General features: G+C 31.8%; 1 protein-coding gene across 1 annotated transcript in view; it reads right to left on the bottom strand.

The window, feature by feature from the left end:
- Positions 1-325: 325 nt before the first annotated feature.
- The window catches only part of LOC129234093 (ATP-binding cassette sub-family C member 10-like), a 51,750-nt gene continuing 30,995 nt past the window's right edge, over positions 326-21,080 (bottom strand). Inside the window, exons 14-17 of the mRNA XM_054867983.1 lie at positions 12,070-12,230; positions 9,452-9,705; positions 7,402-7,645; positions 326-5,264 (exon numbers count right to left, since the gene is read on the bottom strand). Of these exons, the coding sequence (XP_054723958.1) occupies positions 5,016-5,264; positions 7,402-7,645; positions 9,452-9,705; positions 12,070-12,230 (908 nt within the window). The 3' untranslated portion in view covers positions 326-5,015. The remainder of the gene's footprint in view (positions 5,265-7,401; positions 7,646-9,451; positions 9,706-12,069; positions 12,231-21,080) is intronic.

The raw sequence follows: 21,080 nt of genomic DNA on the forward strand, positions 1-21,080 counted from the left end.
GTTAAAAACTTAGTTTCTAAATTAATGAGTTACTGCAGATAGTAAGCAATATAAATAACTCAGAATAATTGTATTTAATTTGGCATATTAAAAAAACAAAAAATAAATATCTGTTAGTTTGCTGAACTTAACTCATAGTTATAAATTGTAACAGTGTAGAAGCAAGATATAGTGAATTCATAGTGCTTTAGGTAGTTCATTTTAGCATTATGATTTTCCAAAACAAAATTCCAAACGTTATGTAAGGATGTTTCAAAAATGACTTATATTTCAACAAATAAGAGTTAAAACATTTTTTTAAAAACTTATTTATTAAATAAAATATCCTCACATTTGAATTAACATTAGACAAAAAATAATAAATAACATGATTTTTCAAATGTGTTGTTGAAGGATCTTACACCTAGTAAAAATATCATATAAATTATTAGTATAATTTTTTCATTAGAGGGCTATAATCCCCTGCTTATTATCACTCATCAATACCTGGGCACAGCAAGCAGTTTCATTCAGGACACCATTTAACGATCCAAACTTGCTGCTCTCATTCAGGGCACTCACCAAATACTAACTACAGCCGACTCTCGATAACTGGAATCCCAAAGGGACCGACTTCGAGGCATTGGTAATTCAAGTTATGGAAAGTTCCCACAGCCTTCTCAAGAGTTATGGGCCCAACTTTGAGATCAAGTAATATTCAAGTTATAAGGCTTTGAGTTATCAAGAGTGGACACAATCATTTATGCATATATCATCATAGGGTTTCAGATACATACAGTCGGACCTCGATATAAGGTCCCCTCGGGACTTCACGAAACTGACCTTATAACCGATTTATATATATATATTCATTGATAAATAAAAATATAATTTATTAAATCATTTCAAAATTTAATACTTTCAAAACCATCAGTTAATTAGGTTATTATAGTTAAATTGATTTGAACCAATTCAAATTTTTGGAATCAATAAAAAATTTTGAAATTATTTTTTAAAACTTTTATTTAGAGTAAAGCTGCATTCAAATTTCCCCAAGCAAACAACTCATGTGCAACTTACCTTACTTAAAATTGTCATTAATACAGGACTAATGTGTGTTTTTTTTTAATTTAAACAAAATTGTTTCAAATTATTTTCTGAAAATTTCTTCAGCTTCTCATGATTGGTAAAAGAGTGCAATATGTACACGCTGAGTGCCCGCAATACTGCTTCATATTTAAGTATCACTGTTGTAATGCTCACTTGCTACTGCATTCTGTGCACTACCTGCTACGTTAATAGGAAAAACGACTTTTCACTTTTTAAGGATCGAATATCACAGTGAATTCTTGGAAGTGAATCTGTTAGGCCCTGAAATCATTCAAAGAAATCTGACAAAAGTGACCTTAAAAGCGATTAATGTATTATGACCTGACCATATATCTGATAATACATGACATAGAATTCCTATTCAGTGAGCCGGGACTGTAGAAAAGTGACCTTATATGCGGGGTGACCTTATAAGCGGGTGACCTTATATCGAGGTCTGACTGTATTTTTAATCATTCACAGAACTAACTGGAATTCTACAATTCAGACATAGCACTTTTTTTTTTTTTTTTTACAGCGTTAATGCTTTTTCTTAACTTTCAAAAAGAAAAAAAAATATCTGTTCTATTTTGCATTGTTATTTCAGCACAGTCCATAGAGCCACTCAATCCTATGAAAATAATAAATGTTTGCCTGTACTCTATGATGCAGAAAAATCATTAATGCTAATGTCTTTTTAAAGTTATTAACTTAGGAAAAACAATTTCCCTTAGCCACATTGGAAGGTTATTCAAGCTTCCTATGAAAAGCAATAAAATAAAAATATTGGCTAATGCATATCAACATTATCATATTGTCGCCACAGAGCAACAGTAAGATATCAAATCCCAGAAAGAATGCTCAGATATCTTACTGTTGCTCTGAGGCAACGATATGCTCTTTAAATGTCTGACATTTAGAAAAGATAAATGCAATAATATAAGAAGAGGTATTTGGTGCAGGGATTCTTAAACTTTTCCTACTTGCGGCACCCTTTGAAGAATTAGAATGTTCTCACAGCTCCCTAATCCATCTCTATTGTTTAGTGAGTGCACTAAATAAGGCCCTCCTAACGTTCACAACCTAATATCGCTCATATTTGTTACTGAATTGGCTCCAGCTTTTGTATATTCATCAAATGACTTATAAAAAATGAGAACAAATCTAAGTGAATATTATGTTTTTCAGTAATTTTGACAATGAAATGCGACTTGATCTTAACAGAAATATGGGTCCATAATAACGAAAATTTTCAATAAAAGCCTTCCTAGCACCGCAACTTTAAACACGTTTTACTCAAAACTTGAAATTATCCACTTACATCCCTTTTGCTTCTCGCTGCCTCATTTGATAACTTCAAAAAGATTTCTAAAAAGTGCATGTTTTCTTCCATGGAAAAGAGAAAGATCATCATATTCGGGAGAACTGATAATTTGTGATTTTCCAGTTTTTTATTTTTTAATTTTTTAAAATTATTATTATTATTTTTTTTTTTTTTTTGAAACCCCTGCGCACATATGTGCAGCATTGGATCATATCCTCAATCCAATACTCCGGTCGCACATCATAAGGGCACCGGAGTGCTAAAAAAATGACCCATGACTTTAGTGGGCTACAATCTATTTCTTTGGGCTATCAAATCACGGGATAAATAATGGAAAGACATTTTTCTTTTTCAAATAGTCAACTAGATAAATTGAGTTTCAAGAACTTTTAACCAAGAACTTAATAATTTTTATACCATTAAACCATAGTGAATTGCGAAGAAATGAAACTTGCTAAAAAAAGATCAGTAATCATATAAAATAAGATCAGGTGACACATCACACTTTATGTGGTAATTAAAATATGTTTTTTGATAACGCTTTATCATCAGTTAGGCTTTTTGAGGACAACGAAGCCGAAATCCAGCAAATTTTTGTTGTGCCACATCAAAAAATGGGGTGTCGGATGATCTTTCTCATCTACATGTCCTTTTTTTCCCCCACCCAGATTACATGTATATATTCATACTGCGGAAATGTTGCGGCACCCCTTGCCTCTTTCTACGGCACCCCGAGAAAATTTGAAAAATTAATAAGCAGAGACTTGTAAAAGTCAAAATGCTACAACAACGATCTTAAATGAAACCTTTTCCCCCTTTTTAATAGTGTTGAATGTTTTGTTTATGCTTCAGTAAAATTGAAATTTTGAAAATATGTAAATTCAGGGCCTGATTATGGCAGTATGGGACCCTTGGGCAGACATTTCATTGGGGCCTCGTTTAAATATTATTTTGACAATAAGAAAAAAAAAAAGTATAGTACAGAATCCATAACACAAGATCTAGAACAGTGAGAAAACTCCTCAATTTTCCCCTTATTTAAAACAAAATACATATTTTTGCCCATTTTTGATGGTGAGATTATTTTTTTCAAATCATCAGAAAATTTTTTTTTTTTTTTTTTGGATACGGTGTATACACACATATGATTTAAGAAATTTAGAGAAATACAGGGTACAAAGTTGGAGTTCGCACATGCATGGCAAAATTTTCAAAATTTCTCCTAAGCGAAACCTGAAAAAAACACTCTAAAATCTGGCCTTTCCTCTATTTTTATTCCAACTGAACACAAAAGAAATGATTGCTGATTCATAATGCTGTAGCTAGTAACAATTGTTTGGGGAGACTCACCAAAAGAAAAGGTGGTTTAAAAACAAATTTACATTATATCTGCATTATTTTTTCAATAAAAAGAAAAACATCTTTCAAGGTACTGCATCTACTTTGTCCCTCTCCCCAACTACAGCACTGCTGATGCCATTCTAATGCATTTTTTTTTAGTTGTATGAGGGCTAACATATAGGTGCAAAAGTGATAATATGAAAAATGCAGAAACGCAGACTCAGATTTACGAATTTTCTGTATAGCTGAGTGCATGGAATGTAGAGATTGTTTTATTAACTTTTTAAATGGCTGTAATAAGGCTACAAGAATTTAAAAAGCAAATTTTCATTCTTATTAACTTAATGTAAAATAAACTAGTGTTGTGATTAAGAAAACAAAACCTAAAATCGTGTTTACAAAACAAATTCTTTTTCATACCCTACCATAAAAATCGAACTTTTCTGCTCATAAACAAAATTTAAAAATTTTGTTTTCATTCTTTTTAAAGTTTTCATTTCCAAAAACTGGGGTAATTTTTTTTTTCTTTTCAAGTCTTGTGAATGTTTTAAATTTTCTGGCATTTAAATGGTTCTTCATTTTAATATTTCCAAATTTAAAATCATTTTCTTTAGCTGTCTTCTTTTCATTTTCACATGCATAACTATTTATTGTTCTGATTCAAGTTGTATAAACAATCAGCAAACAGCGTTTTTTTTTTTTTTTTTTTTTTTTTTGGCTATCCAGAAAACCGGAAAATTTAGATAGTGATGGTCCCGAACTTCCTCCATAATTGATTCTCTACTGTATCAAAAAAAAATAAATTTCTTCCAAATATCTGGATAGATATAAGATAATATAGGTACTATGATCTCTAGTAAAACAGCACTGCAATGTGTCAAGAACACAAATATCTCCTTTTTCAAGTCAACCATTGACTATTTTCAAAAAATGTCGTCAAAGAAAAGTAAACTTGCTGTTATAAATGCATAAGAAGATTTATCAGTTTTCTCAAATACTAATGCATGACCCTGGGCATTTGCCATAATTGCCGCTGCAGTAAACATGTCCATGTCCAGTGTAAATTATATCTTCCATTTCAAAATTCAATTTTGTATGTAAATGGGTTGTTGCAGTTTATAACTTTTTTTCTGTGTTTTCCATTGAATTGCCAAATTCTCTACAAACCTTCATAGATTTTACGAACATTGGCTAATGTAAGCAATAGACATTCTTGCTACTTTACATTAACCAAGTTCAATTGAGCACACATTTAACAAATAACAATGCTTTTTAAGCACATTCAGTTGTTTGTCCGATAGACGAGAGAGTAAAAAGCTGATTTAGGATTGGATAACAGATCCGAAGGCTGGCCTATTTCCAAAATCTCTCCCTCTTTCATGACTAAAACTCTATCACAGTCCATAACACTTTCTACACGATGAGCAATGATTAACACTGTGGAATGTCTAAATGCCATTCTTACTGTCTGCCTGATCAAGCTGTCAGTTTGGTAATCGATGCTTGCTGTAGCTTCATCCATGCAGAGGATCTGTAGAAAACATATAAAATGCATTCAAGTTTTATAATTTTTTTTTTTTTTTTTTTGCATTTTAATTAAATAAAATTACACTTAAAAACATTAACACATTCAATGAGCTAAAAGGAAACCCTTTCCTCAAAACAACTTGTAAGTACAGTGAAGCACCGTTTAAACGTTTCTCTTTTATACGTTATCAATTATACGTTTTTAAAATTGGTCCCTGCAGAGTCTAATACACATTAACCTATATCTATTATACGTTTTTTTCATTTGTACGCTTTTTTCGTACAGTCCCTTCAAAAATGTATAAACAGTGTTTCACTGTATAAGGAATGTGCACCTCGTATGGATACTACAACAAGAAGTTCTAGAACTTTTTTCCCCAGCTTGGTGGCCCCCTAAAAATTACCCCCTTGTCTTTTTAAGGGAGGGGAGGGCACCCAGCAAGGGAAAAATTCTTATTACAGTAAAAGGCCAATATAACGCACACTTTGGGATCAGAAGTATTGCATTATTAAGAAGATATTGGTATTATATGGTAACTTTTCTAAACCATACAACTTATTGTTTACTTCTGACAAGTTGTGTGGTTTATTGAGAATTGTGTTAGTTTCCAGGGCAGAAATAGGGCTTTTCTAAACTATACAACTTATTCTTTACTTATTGAGAATTGTGTTACATTTTAATCAGCAGTTTTCAAGTATTCTACTGTATCTATATTTTTTGAAGACATTATCTGCTTCTGCTGTATATCCACAATAGGTGCACTTATCTTACTTTACACTTTTCTTTTTTTCTAAAATAGACTATTAGAAAAATCTGAAAAAGATGTACAAAATTGGATAAAATACAGACTGAAACAAAAAGTTCAAGAAAACCGTACTATAAAGTGATTTAAATGCACATAAAAGGTGTTTAAAAAATCAAGAAAAAAATTTAAAAGAATATTTACAACCAATATTTATGATACAATTTGAAAAAAAAAAAAAAAGAAAAGAAATGACTGATTTATCAGAAATTATAGTATTGTCAGGTGGAGAAGACACAGATGCAGAGGTAACAAATAAATAAATAATAAGTCAATTTACGAGCAAAAATATGAAGAAAAAAATACAACTTATTTCTCTCAAATGAACAGAAATAAGTAAAGAAAATCACACTCAACAAACAGGCTCCATTGAAGCACATACACCCTTAAGCAAATAAAATTCAGCAGGTTTCCAAAATGAGAATTTTGATCATTGAGAAGAGACAAAATGTAGGGAGTGAAGACTTTCTTAACGTGAACCAAAGACCCCAAGTCACACGATGGATTTTAAAGCAAAATATTAGAAGAAATCAGGTGTCTTTCGTTAGTTTCACGCAAAACGTGTCAATCATTCGTCATTGTTGAATCACGTCACTTGGAGTTGTAGCCTCAGCTTTTGCTAAGCCAATGGTTAGACTTGATCCCTCCATTTATATTCCTGCTATAAGGTTTTGATGTATAGTATGTTAAGTTGGAAACTGTTAGTAGTTCCACTTGAATGCAAGATATTAAATGTTCTAAAACTCAAAAAGGAATTTTTTAACATAAAAAAATGTAAATACAACTTCAATTGGGATGACAAAAAAAGAAAGAAATATAAAAAGCAAATATGTTAGAGTTTATTTAGCAGAAGCCAGGGCTATGGGGGAACCTCATGCAGTGTACCAGACTGTCTGGTTATAACATCCCAAGACTGCAGTTTCATTCTTAGTAGAATTCCTCAGTCAGGAATAGTGAATAACTGAGCTCGAGACAGATGTCACGACGTTGAAGCTGAGAGTGCAAACAAACTGCTAGATAAATGGAATTCACTATCCCTAATTGTGGAGTTCTAATAAGAACAAAACTGCAGTCTCAGGATGTGATAACTGGGCTGTCTGGTACATTGCATGGTGCTAGAGTCTCTTACTTTTTCTTCCTTCATCAACAAATGATGACAAATCTATAACATAAATCTTTCAAAGTGTTTGAGAGAACTAAAATTAATTAAAGTCTGGCAAGTTTGCTTTTTTGAAACGTTACATGTTTTGATAACCTACTACACTGTCAAAAAGAAAATTTTCCAAAAGTGTCCACAACTCTGTCCACTACCATATAAATAAATAAAATTTTTGGTACCTTTGCTCTTTGGAGGAGAGATCGTGTCAAACAAAACAACTGTCTCTCCCCAATGCTAAAGTTTTCTCCTTTCTCTTTCATTTCACTTCCTAAGCCACCAACAGAATGTATTTTTTCCTCCATGTGGCAAAAACGTAATGCTTTCCAGATTTCTGCATCACTGCGAAGAAAATTAGGATCCAGATTTTCACGCACAGTACCACTGAATAAAAATGGATCTTGAGGAATAATTGATAATTTTGATCTGCAATAAAAATGATTCATTAATTATAACATGCACTGAAATTTTTTTATATTGATAATTTAAGATCATGTGAGATAAATATGTAATGAATTTTTAGTATTATTCAACAAAGTTGTTACACAAAATATTCCAGTTTTCTCATAAGTTCCATACATTGCACCTTAAGTACAAGGCAATAAATAACTCAAAATGGTCAACTTTCTCAAGAGATAATTTAAAATTTTTAACCAAAATGATGTTAAATAATGTTTTTGATTGTTATCATCTTGTGAAGGTATTATAATTTTTCAATACATGTACAAATTTATGCAATAAATATGGAATTATCTGATAGTTCAATTCCAACTTCTACATATTTAAAACACTTCGAATAATTGATAAGTTAATGCAAATAATGACATGACTTTACCACATGATGAAGTAAAACACATTTAATTCTGAATTCACTGCCAATTTTACATTTTTTAGAGCTTTGTCCCTACCGGACTGGAAGGTGCAACATGAATTATCAGTGCATATTCAAATAAATATTGATAAAATTGTCAAGATAAAAATGGTGGCATAAAGTCATATATTTTATGCAGTAAGAGAAAATAAGTATGTCATGCAACTTTAAGATAAAGTTTAATTGAAGATTATATTTTTAAAACAACCAGCTAATATAGGCTCCAAATAATATCACAGTTGGAAGTTTTTAAAACCAGGGCTTAATTTACATGGGAGGCTAGCTCCTGTATTTCTTTTCTTTTCTGCTGAATTTTTATGGTTTAGTGCATAAGGCTTTTGCACTTTTTCTAAAAGAAATTAATAACTGTTTACAATATTTGTATCATGTTGATAACAATAAATCATGCAAACAAGGAGAAAATAGAAATCATATATGCTCAATTCAAAGTTAGGAGTCAAAGACTAAGGGGTTTTTTTCCTTGCTTTTTTATTATTTTATCTTGGTAAGTTCATTCAAAATGATTTCATGTTCATTTTGCTTTTTAGAGCTCTAACAATGATGTTACTCTCAGAGTTTTAAAAAGTAAAATAAAATTAGGAAAGAATGTTAGTGATACATTTAAAACTTTTTTTACTTCTATTTGGTAAGTTCATTTTTTACCCAAGAATCTTTTCACCTCTCCCTGAAGCTATGACTAGCAGTTTGATTAGAAACTGCATTGGAAATTTCAGATTAGGTTAATGGAATAGTCTGAAAAAGTTTTCCAATGAACACTCTTCAACACCTTCCAACAATTATAATATCGAATCATATCAGTCTTACACGCAAACACAAATACTGCCTCACCACCTATCATGTAGAAAATTTCGCCAGCAAAAAGTAAATAGGAATCAAACTTGGTCAATTATGTAGAAAGGATGTCCTTTGTTTATTTCATTTGATAATATGCTCCTAAAATTTATGAATGGTTTTTGAAAACCTATTATTCGTAAAAGGAACAAAATAGCAGGAATCATTTGAAGTTGTAATTCAACTAGAAAAATAATTAAAACTGGCAAAGAAGTTTTGACCCCCAAACAACTAACGTACACATCTGCTTCCTCATTACCACCAAATCACCATCCACCAAATTATTTACCTTTCTATCTAGGATAGCATTCCTAAGTGGGGGACCAGAAGGGGGGGGGGAGGTCTAGTAAAAGTACACTCCAGTTGATGTATTTATCTACACTTACTGTCCTGCCCATATCTGAAATTCTATTTTTAAAGTTACAAACTACTGTAATCCTATAAAAATACTAGAGAAAATACTGAACCTTTTACACAGAATTAAAAAAAAAACATGCTGTGAATCTAACCTCAGTTTTTTGAGCTCTAAATTCGAAATATTGACACCATCAATAAACACAGCTCCTTCAAAGAAGTTGACCATCCTACATAAAACCTGTATCAAACTGGATTTTCCTGATCCGGTACGACCAACAATCCCAATTTTCTCGCAGGGTCTTGTCTCAAATGAAACATTCTTCAAAGCATATGGACAGTCTGGTCTGTATTTTAGGCTTACAGCGGTGAAAGTAATCACACCATGAGAAGGCCATGCAAATGGAGGCTGAAAGAAAAGAATTGTTCTTTATAATTTGCATTTACTATGCATGCAAATTTTGAAATATCAGGAAATCACTTAAAACCACTTTTTTAAGTTAAAAATAAAAAAGTTTCATGTTTTGCATCAAGTACCGTTTTTTTCCCTCTGCATCTTAAAAATAATTTTTGACGAGGTGATGGGGAAAAAATATGTATGCAAATGCATGCATCTTTTATGTTTAAATTTTTATGTCTTACACAAAGTTTTATGTATACATTCAATGCAGTTAAATCTGGACCAGTGAAATGTGTCACTAAATTGATTTAATCTTTAAATTGGGTATTGTCAAATCGAAGTTATACTGTATTCGAAAATAACTCCTTTATTTCCATATTTAATTTGTTCATCAATTTAGACATCTTACCCTTGGGTAAAAATTATATTCTTATATCCATGGTGATTAAAATGAAACTGATAATAACCATAAAAAATGACATCTAGCAAATTCAAGAACAAAAAGTTTACTTCCACCCTTAACCAATAACATTCATTCATTCCATTCCACTAAAATGCAAACAAAAATGCATTAAGCAAAAGCCAAAAATCACAGCTCTTTCCATTACTAATCCGGTTGAAAGGTCCCAACATGTGAACTTTCGTTTTTACGCCCCTGGATTAAAAAATAAAAAAACACTGAACCAAAGGCATATATATTGAAGGTCAACATTCTGTAGAACGATATTGGAAAATTTAATGGACTTCAACTGCCATCTAGTGCTATTTACAAATTCAATTAGAACGTTCCAAACTGAGATCACACCGGCGTGATCACAAGCTTCATGGCCTGAAAAAGCAAATTACAAATTTGATAATGAGCTGTGCAGAGAGAAACGGGTGATCGTGATTACAGTCCCGAACGAGTGAAAAAATGTTGCATTATTCAACATAAAATAACACTAGGATGAAAAAAAATCAATGCTCATTAGGAGAGAGAGAGACATGGAATAAAACAGTATGCAAAAGGCATAAAAGGCAACACTATAATAGTACTGCACTGTAGATATAGTAATTATATTTATAATTTAAAAATGAAGACAATGATAGGTTTTACTCTCCATGCGTAGATAGTGTTAAGTCTTCTCCTGGAAATCAGGATAAACTTTTGTTGTATGTTTGGGTGATTCACTCATGCCTAACTGTCATGCTAACTTTTATGCATTTTTTAGTCCTTCAAGCATATCAAGAATCTTTACATTTTCTTTAATAGTCAGAAACTTTCTCTTTTTCTATCCATCTTCATAAACTTTAGATAAAACAAATCGTTTAGGAGCCATTATATTTCATCAACTTTCACATTTAGAATGAAAAAAATAAATAAATAAATAAAAAATGCTAAGTGTTTTTTTTTTTTTTTTTTTTTTTTTTTGTACACTCTAACAAAGCAATGTTTAGACTAGTAGGCTGAAGAAATTTCCACTTTAAGTGATGCTAAAGGGTTGAAAGTTCACTCATGAATCGAATTTTTAATAGCCAATAACTCATACCTCTCGCTTCCCTTACAAAAATATCTGTGTTGTAAGTGAGGAATTCCCGTTAGCTCTAAAATTCGGTACTTGTGAAAAATGCACGTTATAGCCATTTTGTGTACATTGAATGGCATTGCAGTGTGAGTTCACTGTACATGGCGCGAAGAAGCTTTTAAGAACACTTTTAAAGCGACGTATCAGTGGTGCCCAACTTTTTTACTAGATGGACTGCATCTCAAATTAAGATAAACTTTACGGGCCAGAACTCACATAAAAGTTAAATATATTATTTTTTTCTGACAGCTTGATTATGATATTCAGATTAAATTTGTAATATTAAGCATAGTGACAGATCAGATTGATCAGCTTCGCAAGCCATATACAGACTTTGAGCCATAGATGGAACACCACCGACTCAAATCAAAAGCTTCAAAACTCTGGATTATTTAAAAAAATTTCAAAAGCCTGCAATATGCTAGCTTATGTTTAGCCTCAAAATTAATGTGTTCTCTTTATTAACCAGATTAACTTTATAATTACTATTACAGTAAAATCCCGTAGCAACGAATACCAAAACAACGATATGTCCATTTTAATTAAATACATTTTCAGTCCCAAATTAATTTTTATTACATTGCTTGAATTCCATTGCAGGAAATTCTCATTACAAAGAACAAAATTTGTAGTCCCCAGAAGTTTGTTGTTCCGGGATTTCCCTACATTAATTTTTATTTCTGGCAACAATCAAAATAGTGAGGCAAGAAAGTTTTAAGTATGCGACATAGTTCCTCACACAGTTTTCTTTCATAAGAACTAACATAATGACAGAGAGAAAAATTTGAAAAACTTGTTTTCTACATACCATCTGACAATAATCATCAGACTCTGTGTCAATCTCTTCGATGAACTGCATAACTCTTTCAACACTTACAATCTCCTTCTCTGTTTCAGTGAATGCAGTCACAGTGCCATTTAAAAGTGATGTAATTGAAAGAGCATAAGACAATGCAAGACCTACTAACCCTAAAAGAATTAATATAAGAGATTAATTTAGTTTACAATATCACACATTTTTTTTTTTTTTTTTAAATGTGAGAGAAGTACAGGTGAAGTTTCTGCATATATAAGCAGTGGATGATACAAGAGAGGGGTCATGACCCCCTAAATCGCCGACAACAGAATCCGTCCACATTATATTGCAGCACTTTATGCATAAAATGTAAGCAATTACAGCATTTTTTCAATTCATTTATTTTTCAAAGTAAATGAACTGCTCCTTAGTTTTATTGCTTATGAAATTAATTTGCAACGTTTATGCCCTATTAGGGGCCTTATTACTGGCCAATTTGGTGCTTTTTATTGATCACCAAGCAGTTTCAGAAATGTTTCATACTCAAAACTGTAGGTTCGTTCATGGGGGTTCATTCTTCAGCATGACGCCCCTTACAATGGTTTTCTCTATCCGCCCCATATATAAGTAAATAATATAAAATTCAAAGCAAATATGTTTTTGAATTTTGAATCTCACAACACAATTTATGTCAGCCATTAGTTCTATGATTATCATCAAAGAACTTTCAGAAGTATTTTTGATAAATAGGGTCTGGTGGGGTAAAGTGGTCATAAAATCGTAGGTTTTCAACTTATGTGAATAATAGATACAATAAATTTCTTAAATATTTAAACTTTTTTTTGTTTTATTTTACATTGCATTATTAAAGAACACAGTACACTGAGTTTTAGGAAAATAAATATTGATTTAAGTAGTTTTATAGCACTTTCTTTTCCCTTTGTATTTATGACCACTTTACCCCATGGGATGGGGGAAAGTGGTCATAGCATGGGGTAAAGTGGTCATAGTTAAAAATAGATGCAAAACCATTATAAGAAACCCTAATATTTGTATATTTCTGTTATTTTTATAATTACAAGTATATGCATAAGCATATGTGTGTATACATGAGATATACGTGTCGTGTAAACATTAGTAAACATGTTCATATATGAGTATATACATGTATGCATCATATACATGCATGCATGTGCCTACTCAAGTATATACGTGTATACACTAGTATATAAGTATGTATACGTGATTACCTACAGGAGAGTATACGTGTCTACACAAGTATATACGTGTCACGTGTACGTGCGGGTATATACGCGTGTAAACGAACATCATATGAGTGTATGCACTTGTATCTTAAATACATTACGTGCATACCTGAGTAAATAAGTGTACAGTAGACGCATACACACATATATAAGTGTACATACACACATATACGAGTATACACGAGTTAATTCGTGGATACATCCAGTACGTGTTTGTGCGTGTCTACTCATATATATATATTGTGAAGCACAAGTATATACGTATGTATATGTGCAAACACGATTATATACCTGTATAGACGTATAGACGTACATTTACATGCATACATCAGTACATGTATGTATACACGAGTATATAAGCTTAGATACATGTATGCCTAAAGAATGAATCCAAGCTCTTGGGTAAAAATCTAAGGAGTGTGAGAGGGGAGAAAAAGAAGCTAAGAATTATAAGGAATTTAAGTTAGCTGATGCGCTACACGCACACAAAGCCAGAAACTGATGAATGCAAACTAATCGCAATTTTGTTACACAAAGATGATTTTGCCCAACATTTTAGTTTTTAAGAAATATTTAGAGCAGTTGTTAAAATTTACGGCTTGTAGTCGCAACAAAGGCGCAGCGACAGATGGAACTTTTTCAAAAGTCTCGTTATTGCAACAGAGAGTGCTTTGTGATTGTGACGCACATGTATTATAGCTGCAGGCCGCAAATTTCATCAATCGCATTAAAACTTTCTTGAGACCTAAAATGTTGTGTAAAATTTTCCGTGCATAATATAAATTTGTGACCTGTTTTGCATCCATCAGTTTCTAGCTTTGCGTGCATGTAGTGCGTCAGCATTGTGTTTGTGACCGTATGTTCCTTATGATTCTTGCTTCTTATCCTCTCCTCTCACACATTTTAATAATTTGCCCAAAAGTTTAAACTCACCCTGTTTACTTGTATATCGTATGCTTGTATGTAAGTGTCTACTCGAGTACGTACGCGTATATTCGTGTCTACCTGAGTATATAAGTGTTTATATATATACGAGTATAAATGAGTATATACGTGTATAGTCGAATGTATATCTGTAGATTAAAAATACTTGCAGATACCCATATACGTATTTATTGGTGCATTTATGTGAATACGTCTATATACGGGCCTACACGAGTATATGCGTATGCATATGTATATACTCGTACATTTAACCCCGTTTACTGTAAAAACAATACATCTTAAGTGAAATTAATATTTAATTTCTATCTGCTTTATACTTAACGATTAAGTGACATTAGAATAACAATATTTGTTAAGTCTAATATTATGACCACTTTTACCCCATCTTACTTAAATTGTTCTAAAAAATTATCTAAAAGAGATTTAGATAACTGCTAATGAGAGAGTTCTTGAGACATGTAAAAAGCTTCCTATGAGGGTCAATCTGTTCATAATTCTAACAAACAAAATTTCCCAAGGAAGTTAAAAGAGGTGTTTAGATTTAAAAACTTTTCATATTCACATAAAATATTTTTTTTACCAAATAAAATTTTGCCAGTTGTAAAATTTTGTATTCAAAATGTAGTTTCTAACTGCCCTACACTATAATAAAATTTTCACATTCATTCGAACATTTATTTCCAAGCTATAGCCATTCATTTGACGAATGGCCACTTTACCCCATTGACCACTTTCCCCCACCAGACCCTACCCTCTAACTAGGGTTGGCATGTGTCTACCAAAGTGGTTAAAACCACTGGTTATAATCAATTAAAAGTGGCAAAGAAAAAACTAGTTTCTGAAAAGAGGCATTAACTGGCAGAAACCTAAAAATAACTTGGGTCTTGACTGACAAACGCCATTAAAGGACAAAAACTTAAAAATAACTTAAATTATAAAAGTACTAAATGAAATTTGTGCTAAAAAGAAGTGCATTTTGGAATAAATTGAGTAGTGCATGACTCATGACTGTTAATGCAGGTATATTGACAGGGGCGCCGACTTGCAAAAATTATTGGGGGGGGGGGGCTGGACATCACCGGGGGTTTAGGGTGTTATGTAATCCCTCGGAGTTCCCCCACCCCAAATAAAGGTCAGATTTTTGAACCTTGAAAATGCCATATTTTCTAGTGTGTATAATTCTAACAAATAAACAGTATGTGACACGGCGTTTTCGAAGTAAAAGAATCTAAAAATTGGTTTACAAATTTTCTGGTTCAACTTTTAAATTATATCACTTGTCTTAGTAAGAGATTTTTTTTGTTCTATTTTATGGGGAACCGTGCAGTGCCGTAGCTAAGCATTGATATTATAAGGTAGGAAGGACACTTGACTTGAATGGAAAGGCACTCCCAGAGACGCCGACTTTTTTAAAAAAATGGGGGGGGGGGGGACCGGGGGAAATTTTCTAAATTTGAGATGAAAAATAGTGAGTTTTAAAGTTTTTTTAAAGCATTGTAAAGTCATGTAATCAACATTAGAACCCCAAAAACTCGACAAGCCTGACACATATTTTTTGGCTTTGAAAATAGGAAAAAATAAATACAAACACACACAGTATTTTCGTAAAAAGGTAATTTAATTTACTCATGTTTTTTTTTAAGACCATTTGTTTTTCATTAGTTATGCCGGCTAACATATTCAAGTGTAAACGCAGTCTCTCAATGTCTAGGTTATTTTTGAAAATTCGATTTTTTAAAATTTGTTTCGCCTCTGTTAAATAAAAGCAAAGCACTTTTGTTCAACTGCAATGATCTGTGTGAGTCCAGTTGATGCAAACAGCCCAATAACGCAAGATTGCACCATTTCACAAACCTCAATGTAAATTGCCTTTGGGATTTTGAAAGCGTGCGGTGAACTGGCTTCGTACTTTGGTATACGTCGATTCCGAGGAAGCGAAGGATCATCATTTTGTAACGATTTTTCTTTTAAACACAATTCCCAAAAGTATTCAAAACTATCACGCATCCCTTTAATATACAAATCAAACCCTCATATATTTTTTCTAGATCAGCAACACTTAGATGAGCTCGCCGCAGCGCTGCCCACCGGCAACAGATTTGACCCGTAAGTTCGCGCACTGTGACAAATTCTAAGTGTGCTTGCAGCACTGTAACACCATCCATTATTCACACTACTCGTTTTCAGTTAACCTGCTTACTACCGTAATAATTATTTGTTTTAACTCATTACTGAATGTATTTTACAAGGTAAACTATCTTCAAGCAAGAAAATAAAGGATAAATTTATGAGTTTAGAAAACATAATATAACTAATACTTTTCTTGATTTATTGAGGGGGCTCTGCCCCCTCAAAAATATTTTTGAGGGGGCTCGGGCCCCCTCAGGCCCCATGGAGTCGGCGCCACTGTATACTGACAATTTTATTTTAAATAATGATGCTTTGGGGAGAAAATGAAACTGTTCTAGTTCATTTTTTCCCATAATACATAAGTTCATTTTTGCATTTTCCTGGATAATTTTCTTTACTAGCCAAAACAAGCCATTACGTTTGTGCTCTCAAAAATACTAGAAACATGACAAAATATTCAGAAACTTTCTTTTTTTGATAATTAAATATTATTCCAACACACATGCTTTTACATGCTAAGCTTCTGAAACTTGAAGAATTTAATCTTGTTTTATAATCTATATTTTTCAATTAGACACTAATTATTGTAATAATTTAAAAAATGCATTTGTGTTTGTTTTTGGAGCGGGAGGGGGGGGGGGGAGAAATCGAAACTTTTGAACATAGACTAAAAAATAGTCTCATTTTGGAGAAAAAACCACAAGGAGATCACAATTTGTAACTATTTTGCAAAAAAATAAGGATAGATGTTTAAGAACCTAATGAAATAAAAACAATTGTAGTAAAAATATTTTTTTTAAAAACATGAGTTGAAAAGTAAAAGTACAGTATATATATGACAGGGTGGCGACATGAACAGGAAAATCAAGTTCCCTGACTTTTCCCTGATTTCCCTGATTAAGTTCACCAAATTTCCCTGATTTATGTTACCAATGATAATGGTTTCCTTTCTTTGCCCTGAAAAGAATTGCATATTAAATAAAATGCAATGTTTAAAGCAGTTTAAGCTGTTAATTAAAAATATATTTTGAAAAGATGCTCCATTTTTTGGTAAAAATAGTTATTAAATTATCGACAGAGAAATATTATAGGAAATCTAAAACAAACACTTTACTTCCAGGAACCAGTTAACATAAGAATTCTCTGTGAAATTATTAAAACCACTCTTAAAGACATATCTAATCATGATAAAACTAAAAAAATTAAATGGAAATAATCTTGAACTGAACTTTCAAGCAGTATAATTGTTACTTCGAGAGTAACAAGTGATAGTTAAAGTATAGAAGTAAAGTAGTTTTACTTATGTAAAAAAAAATGCTGCACTGTGTGCAGGTAAACGGCAGTATCTGCAGAAATTAGTTTTCGAGATATTTGAAGAAGTGTGTGGTGGATTCAGTACTAACAATGGGAAAATGTTGGAATTAGACGTTTATTTTGTGCCTCTTTTTCAGCAGAAACCAAATAAGTAAGTTTGTACAATAAAGGCAACCTACCATAGATGACAAAAATGCAAAAATAAAAAATAAAATGGTGCAGTTTCTGCCCTTTACCTGCACACGGCAGAATAGATATATTTATGGTAAAACAAATTGAAATCTTGCAACAACCAGTCATATTGAGCTATTCTCTATCAAGAACCTAGGTTTTAATGAATGAATGCAGCATTTTAACTAATAAAAAATAATAAAAATATTTACTTATGTACACAACTCGATATCAAATGATTTCATTAGTTGTCAAAAAAAAAATCTTAAATTACTTTAGTTACTAACAACATTGAATTGCAAAACCAATTATTAATTTCAAAATGTATATGTATACTAGAGGACCCGAAAGACGTAGTTTTGTTCAAACTTCGTAAATTGAAAAGTTGAAAAATTTCAATAAACTATTAAGTGTTTGAACCGTTTTGTTGAAAAAAAAATAAGTAAATAGAAAATGTTTTAAGCTGCTTGGTGTCAGAATGCGTATATTTATTACAACTTGATTTATCTAGTGCCCACTGAGCAGTTGTTTCATCAACTATATTTTCTCACGTACTTGAAAGCTCTTCATAGATTGTATGGTTTGTTCCTTCAGCCATACCCAAAGGATAAAAATCATCCATTGATATTAAGTATAAATAACTACCCATGTAGAAAAAAAGGGAAATCCTGCTGCAACATCCCTCATATGAAAAAGAATAAAACAATCCAATGGATATCGTTTAAAAAAATGATAAATATAAAAACAGTACCCTGAATAAGCGAAAATCCCCCCCCCCCTCCCACACTCCCGATGTAAAATAAGAACATTCGTCAACTAAAATGACTAAACACTCTTTAAAAACCAAAAACAATTCTTTGCAATTTAAAATATTTCACCAAATGAACAAAAAATACAATAAATTACATTAACAGTAGTAAACAAATAATAACGCAACTGTATTGTTATGGCCAATGTCGCCAAGCCATTACGTTCCTGTAATCTAGCCAATCAGTGAGAGAAGCAAACTCCGACTGATTAGCGATCTCATCTTTTGTTGTCATTGTTTGTTCTTTAAACCAAAGCTAAAAATCTTCCACTGCACTGATCTTGTGTGTACAAAACTATCCTGTTGTAATTTATCTGGACAAAATTAAAATTTGTTTCGTCTTCTAATTCCACCATCTTTTCCTTTATTAATGTACTGAATAGTTTGATAATCCTTAAAGTATTCTTGCCATTGGTGCCAAAACTCAGATGAATTTGAACCGAGAAACAAATGTTGTTATGTACAGTACTATCCGATCATTTGATTAGGGAAACCTAAAGCACCGATCCGGTCACATGGTTAAACTACGACGAAAAATACACGTTTTGCGTGAACCTAGTGAAAGAAACTCGATTTCTTCCAGTACTTTACTTTAAAATATATCACTGGATCTAAAATCGTTGCTTTCAAGAAATGAAGGCTTCACTCTCTCTATCTCAAGTTTTTTATATTCACAATTGACATATCACTGTAGGAAATTTCATTACAAAAAGCAGAGCTGGCTTTCTTATTGCCCTTTGGCAACGGGTTAAATATTTATTTCAGTTCTCGCTCAACGATAGGTTAAAATAAATATAAATCATTTGAGAGATGTGACCATCCGATGCCTAAATTAATTAACAAAAACATTTCTGATTCAATCCATCGCGCTTTGAAACCATGCTTGCCACAACTTAATTACACAAAAAAAATTTGATCAAAATCGGTCCAGCCGTTTAAAAGCCTTATGGTGACAAACTTCCGCACAAAAGACTTTTATATATTAAGATGATTTTAAATAACAGAGTTTTAAAGTCTGAAAAAAAAAAAACCTTCGAGTAATCTGAAGTAACAAAATAATAACATGGCAAAAAAAAAAAGTTTGATTTTAAGTCAAAATTAATTTTTGCAATTAAATTAAAAATGCCAAATGATAACTTTAAAGATTTTCTCAGCATTAATTAAAAAAACAAAGATCCTTTCTTGAAATCGTGATATAACAGAATGCTAATTACTGCAAGACAATGAGTAAAAGCAAGGGAGCAAAGTTATTAATGACGGCTTCCTCTTTGCCAGTAGGGTCTTTTATTTTACATAGCATGGAATGCGTGAAGGAAAATTCAAGCTAGGTAAAAAATATATATAAACAACTTTACAGACACAGAATCAATCTTAGGAAGCTCATCCTAAGATTGAATACTTTGACCTTGAATAAAAAAGATGCACAAATATTCAGCAATGTATAATCGCACCTCATTAATTTCACGTTTTTTAAACAAATAATTGGCGGAAAATTCACAGGGAATCAAAGTACTTTATTTTGCAAGGAAAAAAAAAACTTCATTTGATCAATTTTCCCTGATTTTTTATTATTTTTTCAAAATTTCCTAATATTTCCCTGATTTTTCCCTGAGTGATAAAGTTCCCTGACTTTTCCCTGATCTCCCTGATCTGTCCTCACCTTGTATGATCATTGAATGAATAAATAAAGCAAGTAGCTGAAAACTTAAATTTTTACTGTTCTAAATGTATAACTAACTATGTATGCAATAAACTAACATTTATAAAGAATCATTCACAAGCTTTTTAATTTAGGATGAATAAAAATACACTTGTACTTATGCAAGTTCATAATATTTCAGTGATTGAACATAAACCTAACCCATTAAATTTTGAAACTTACATGCATTATGATTTTGTTTCTTCTTCTTTTTTTTAATATCCAAAATAATACTGTTCAGATAAAAATCTCCAAAATGTTGACTCATTTATCTTTTAGATACATTTTTTAAATGCTAGTTAATATATTTGCAGGGGTGCCCACATATGGGGGATCATGGCGCAGACTGCGATATTGAAATTTTTAAGGAGGTGTTTTGAGGGTATTTTTTCATTTGGGGGACTCTTGCTTTTTGGGGGGTATTTGCAATGGGGTGCCCTTGCTGTTAGGGGGGCATCCCTGATATTTGTATGTTTAACTAAGCAAAATAAATAAAGAGTAACTTTCCAGGTAACTATAAGGATTCTTAAGACATTATTAGGATACTTTAGGAAACAAAAATAGTTACTTAACTCATGAATAATCATGGACTTTTAGTACTCAAAAGAAAGAAAAACACATTCATTATCGAGCCAAATATTCTACTAATATGTATCAAACAGCCTTTATCTGAGAAACTTAAAAAATGAAA

The sequence above is a fragment of the Uloborus diversus genome, unplaced genomic scaffold (assembly GCF_026930045.1).
Source record: "Uloborus diversus isolate 005 unplaced genomic scaffold, Udiv.v.3.1 scaffold_996, whole genome shotgun sequence".
Taxonomy (NCBI): domain Eukaryota; kingdom Metazoa; phylum Arthropoda; class Arachnida; order Araneae; family Uloboridae; genus Uloborus; species Uloborus diversus.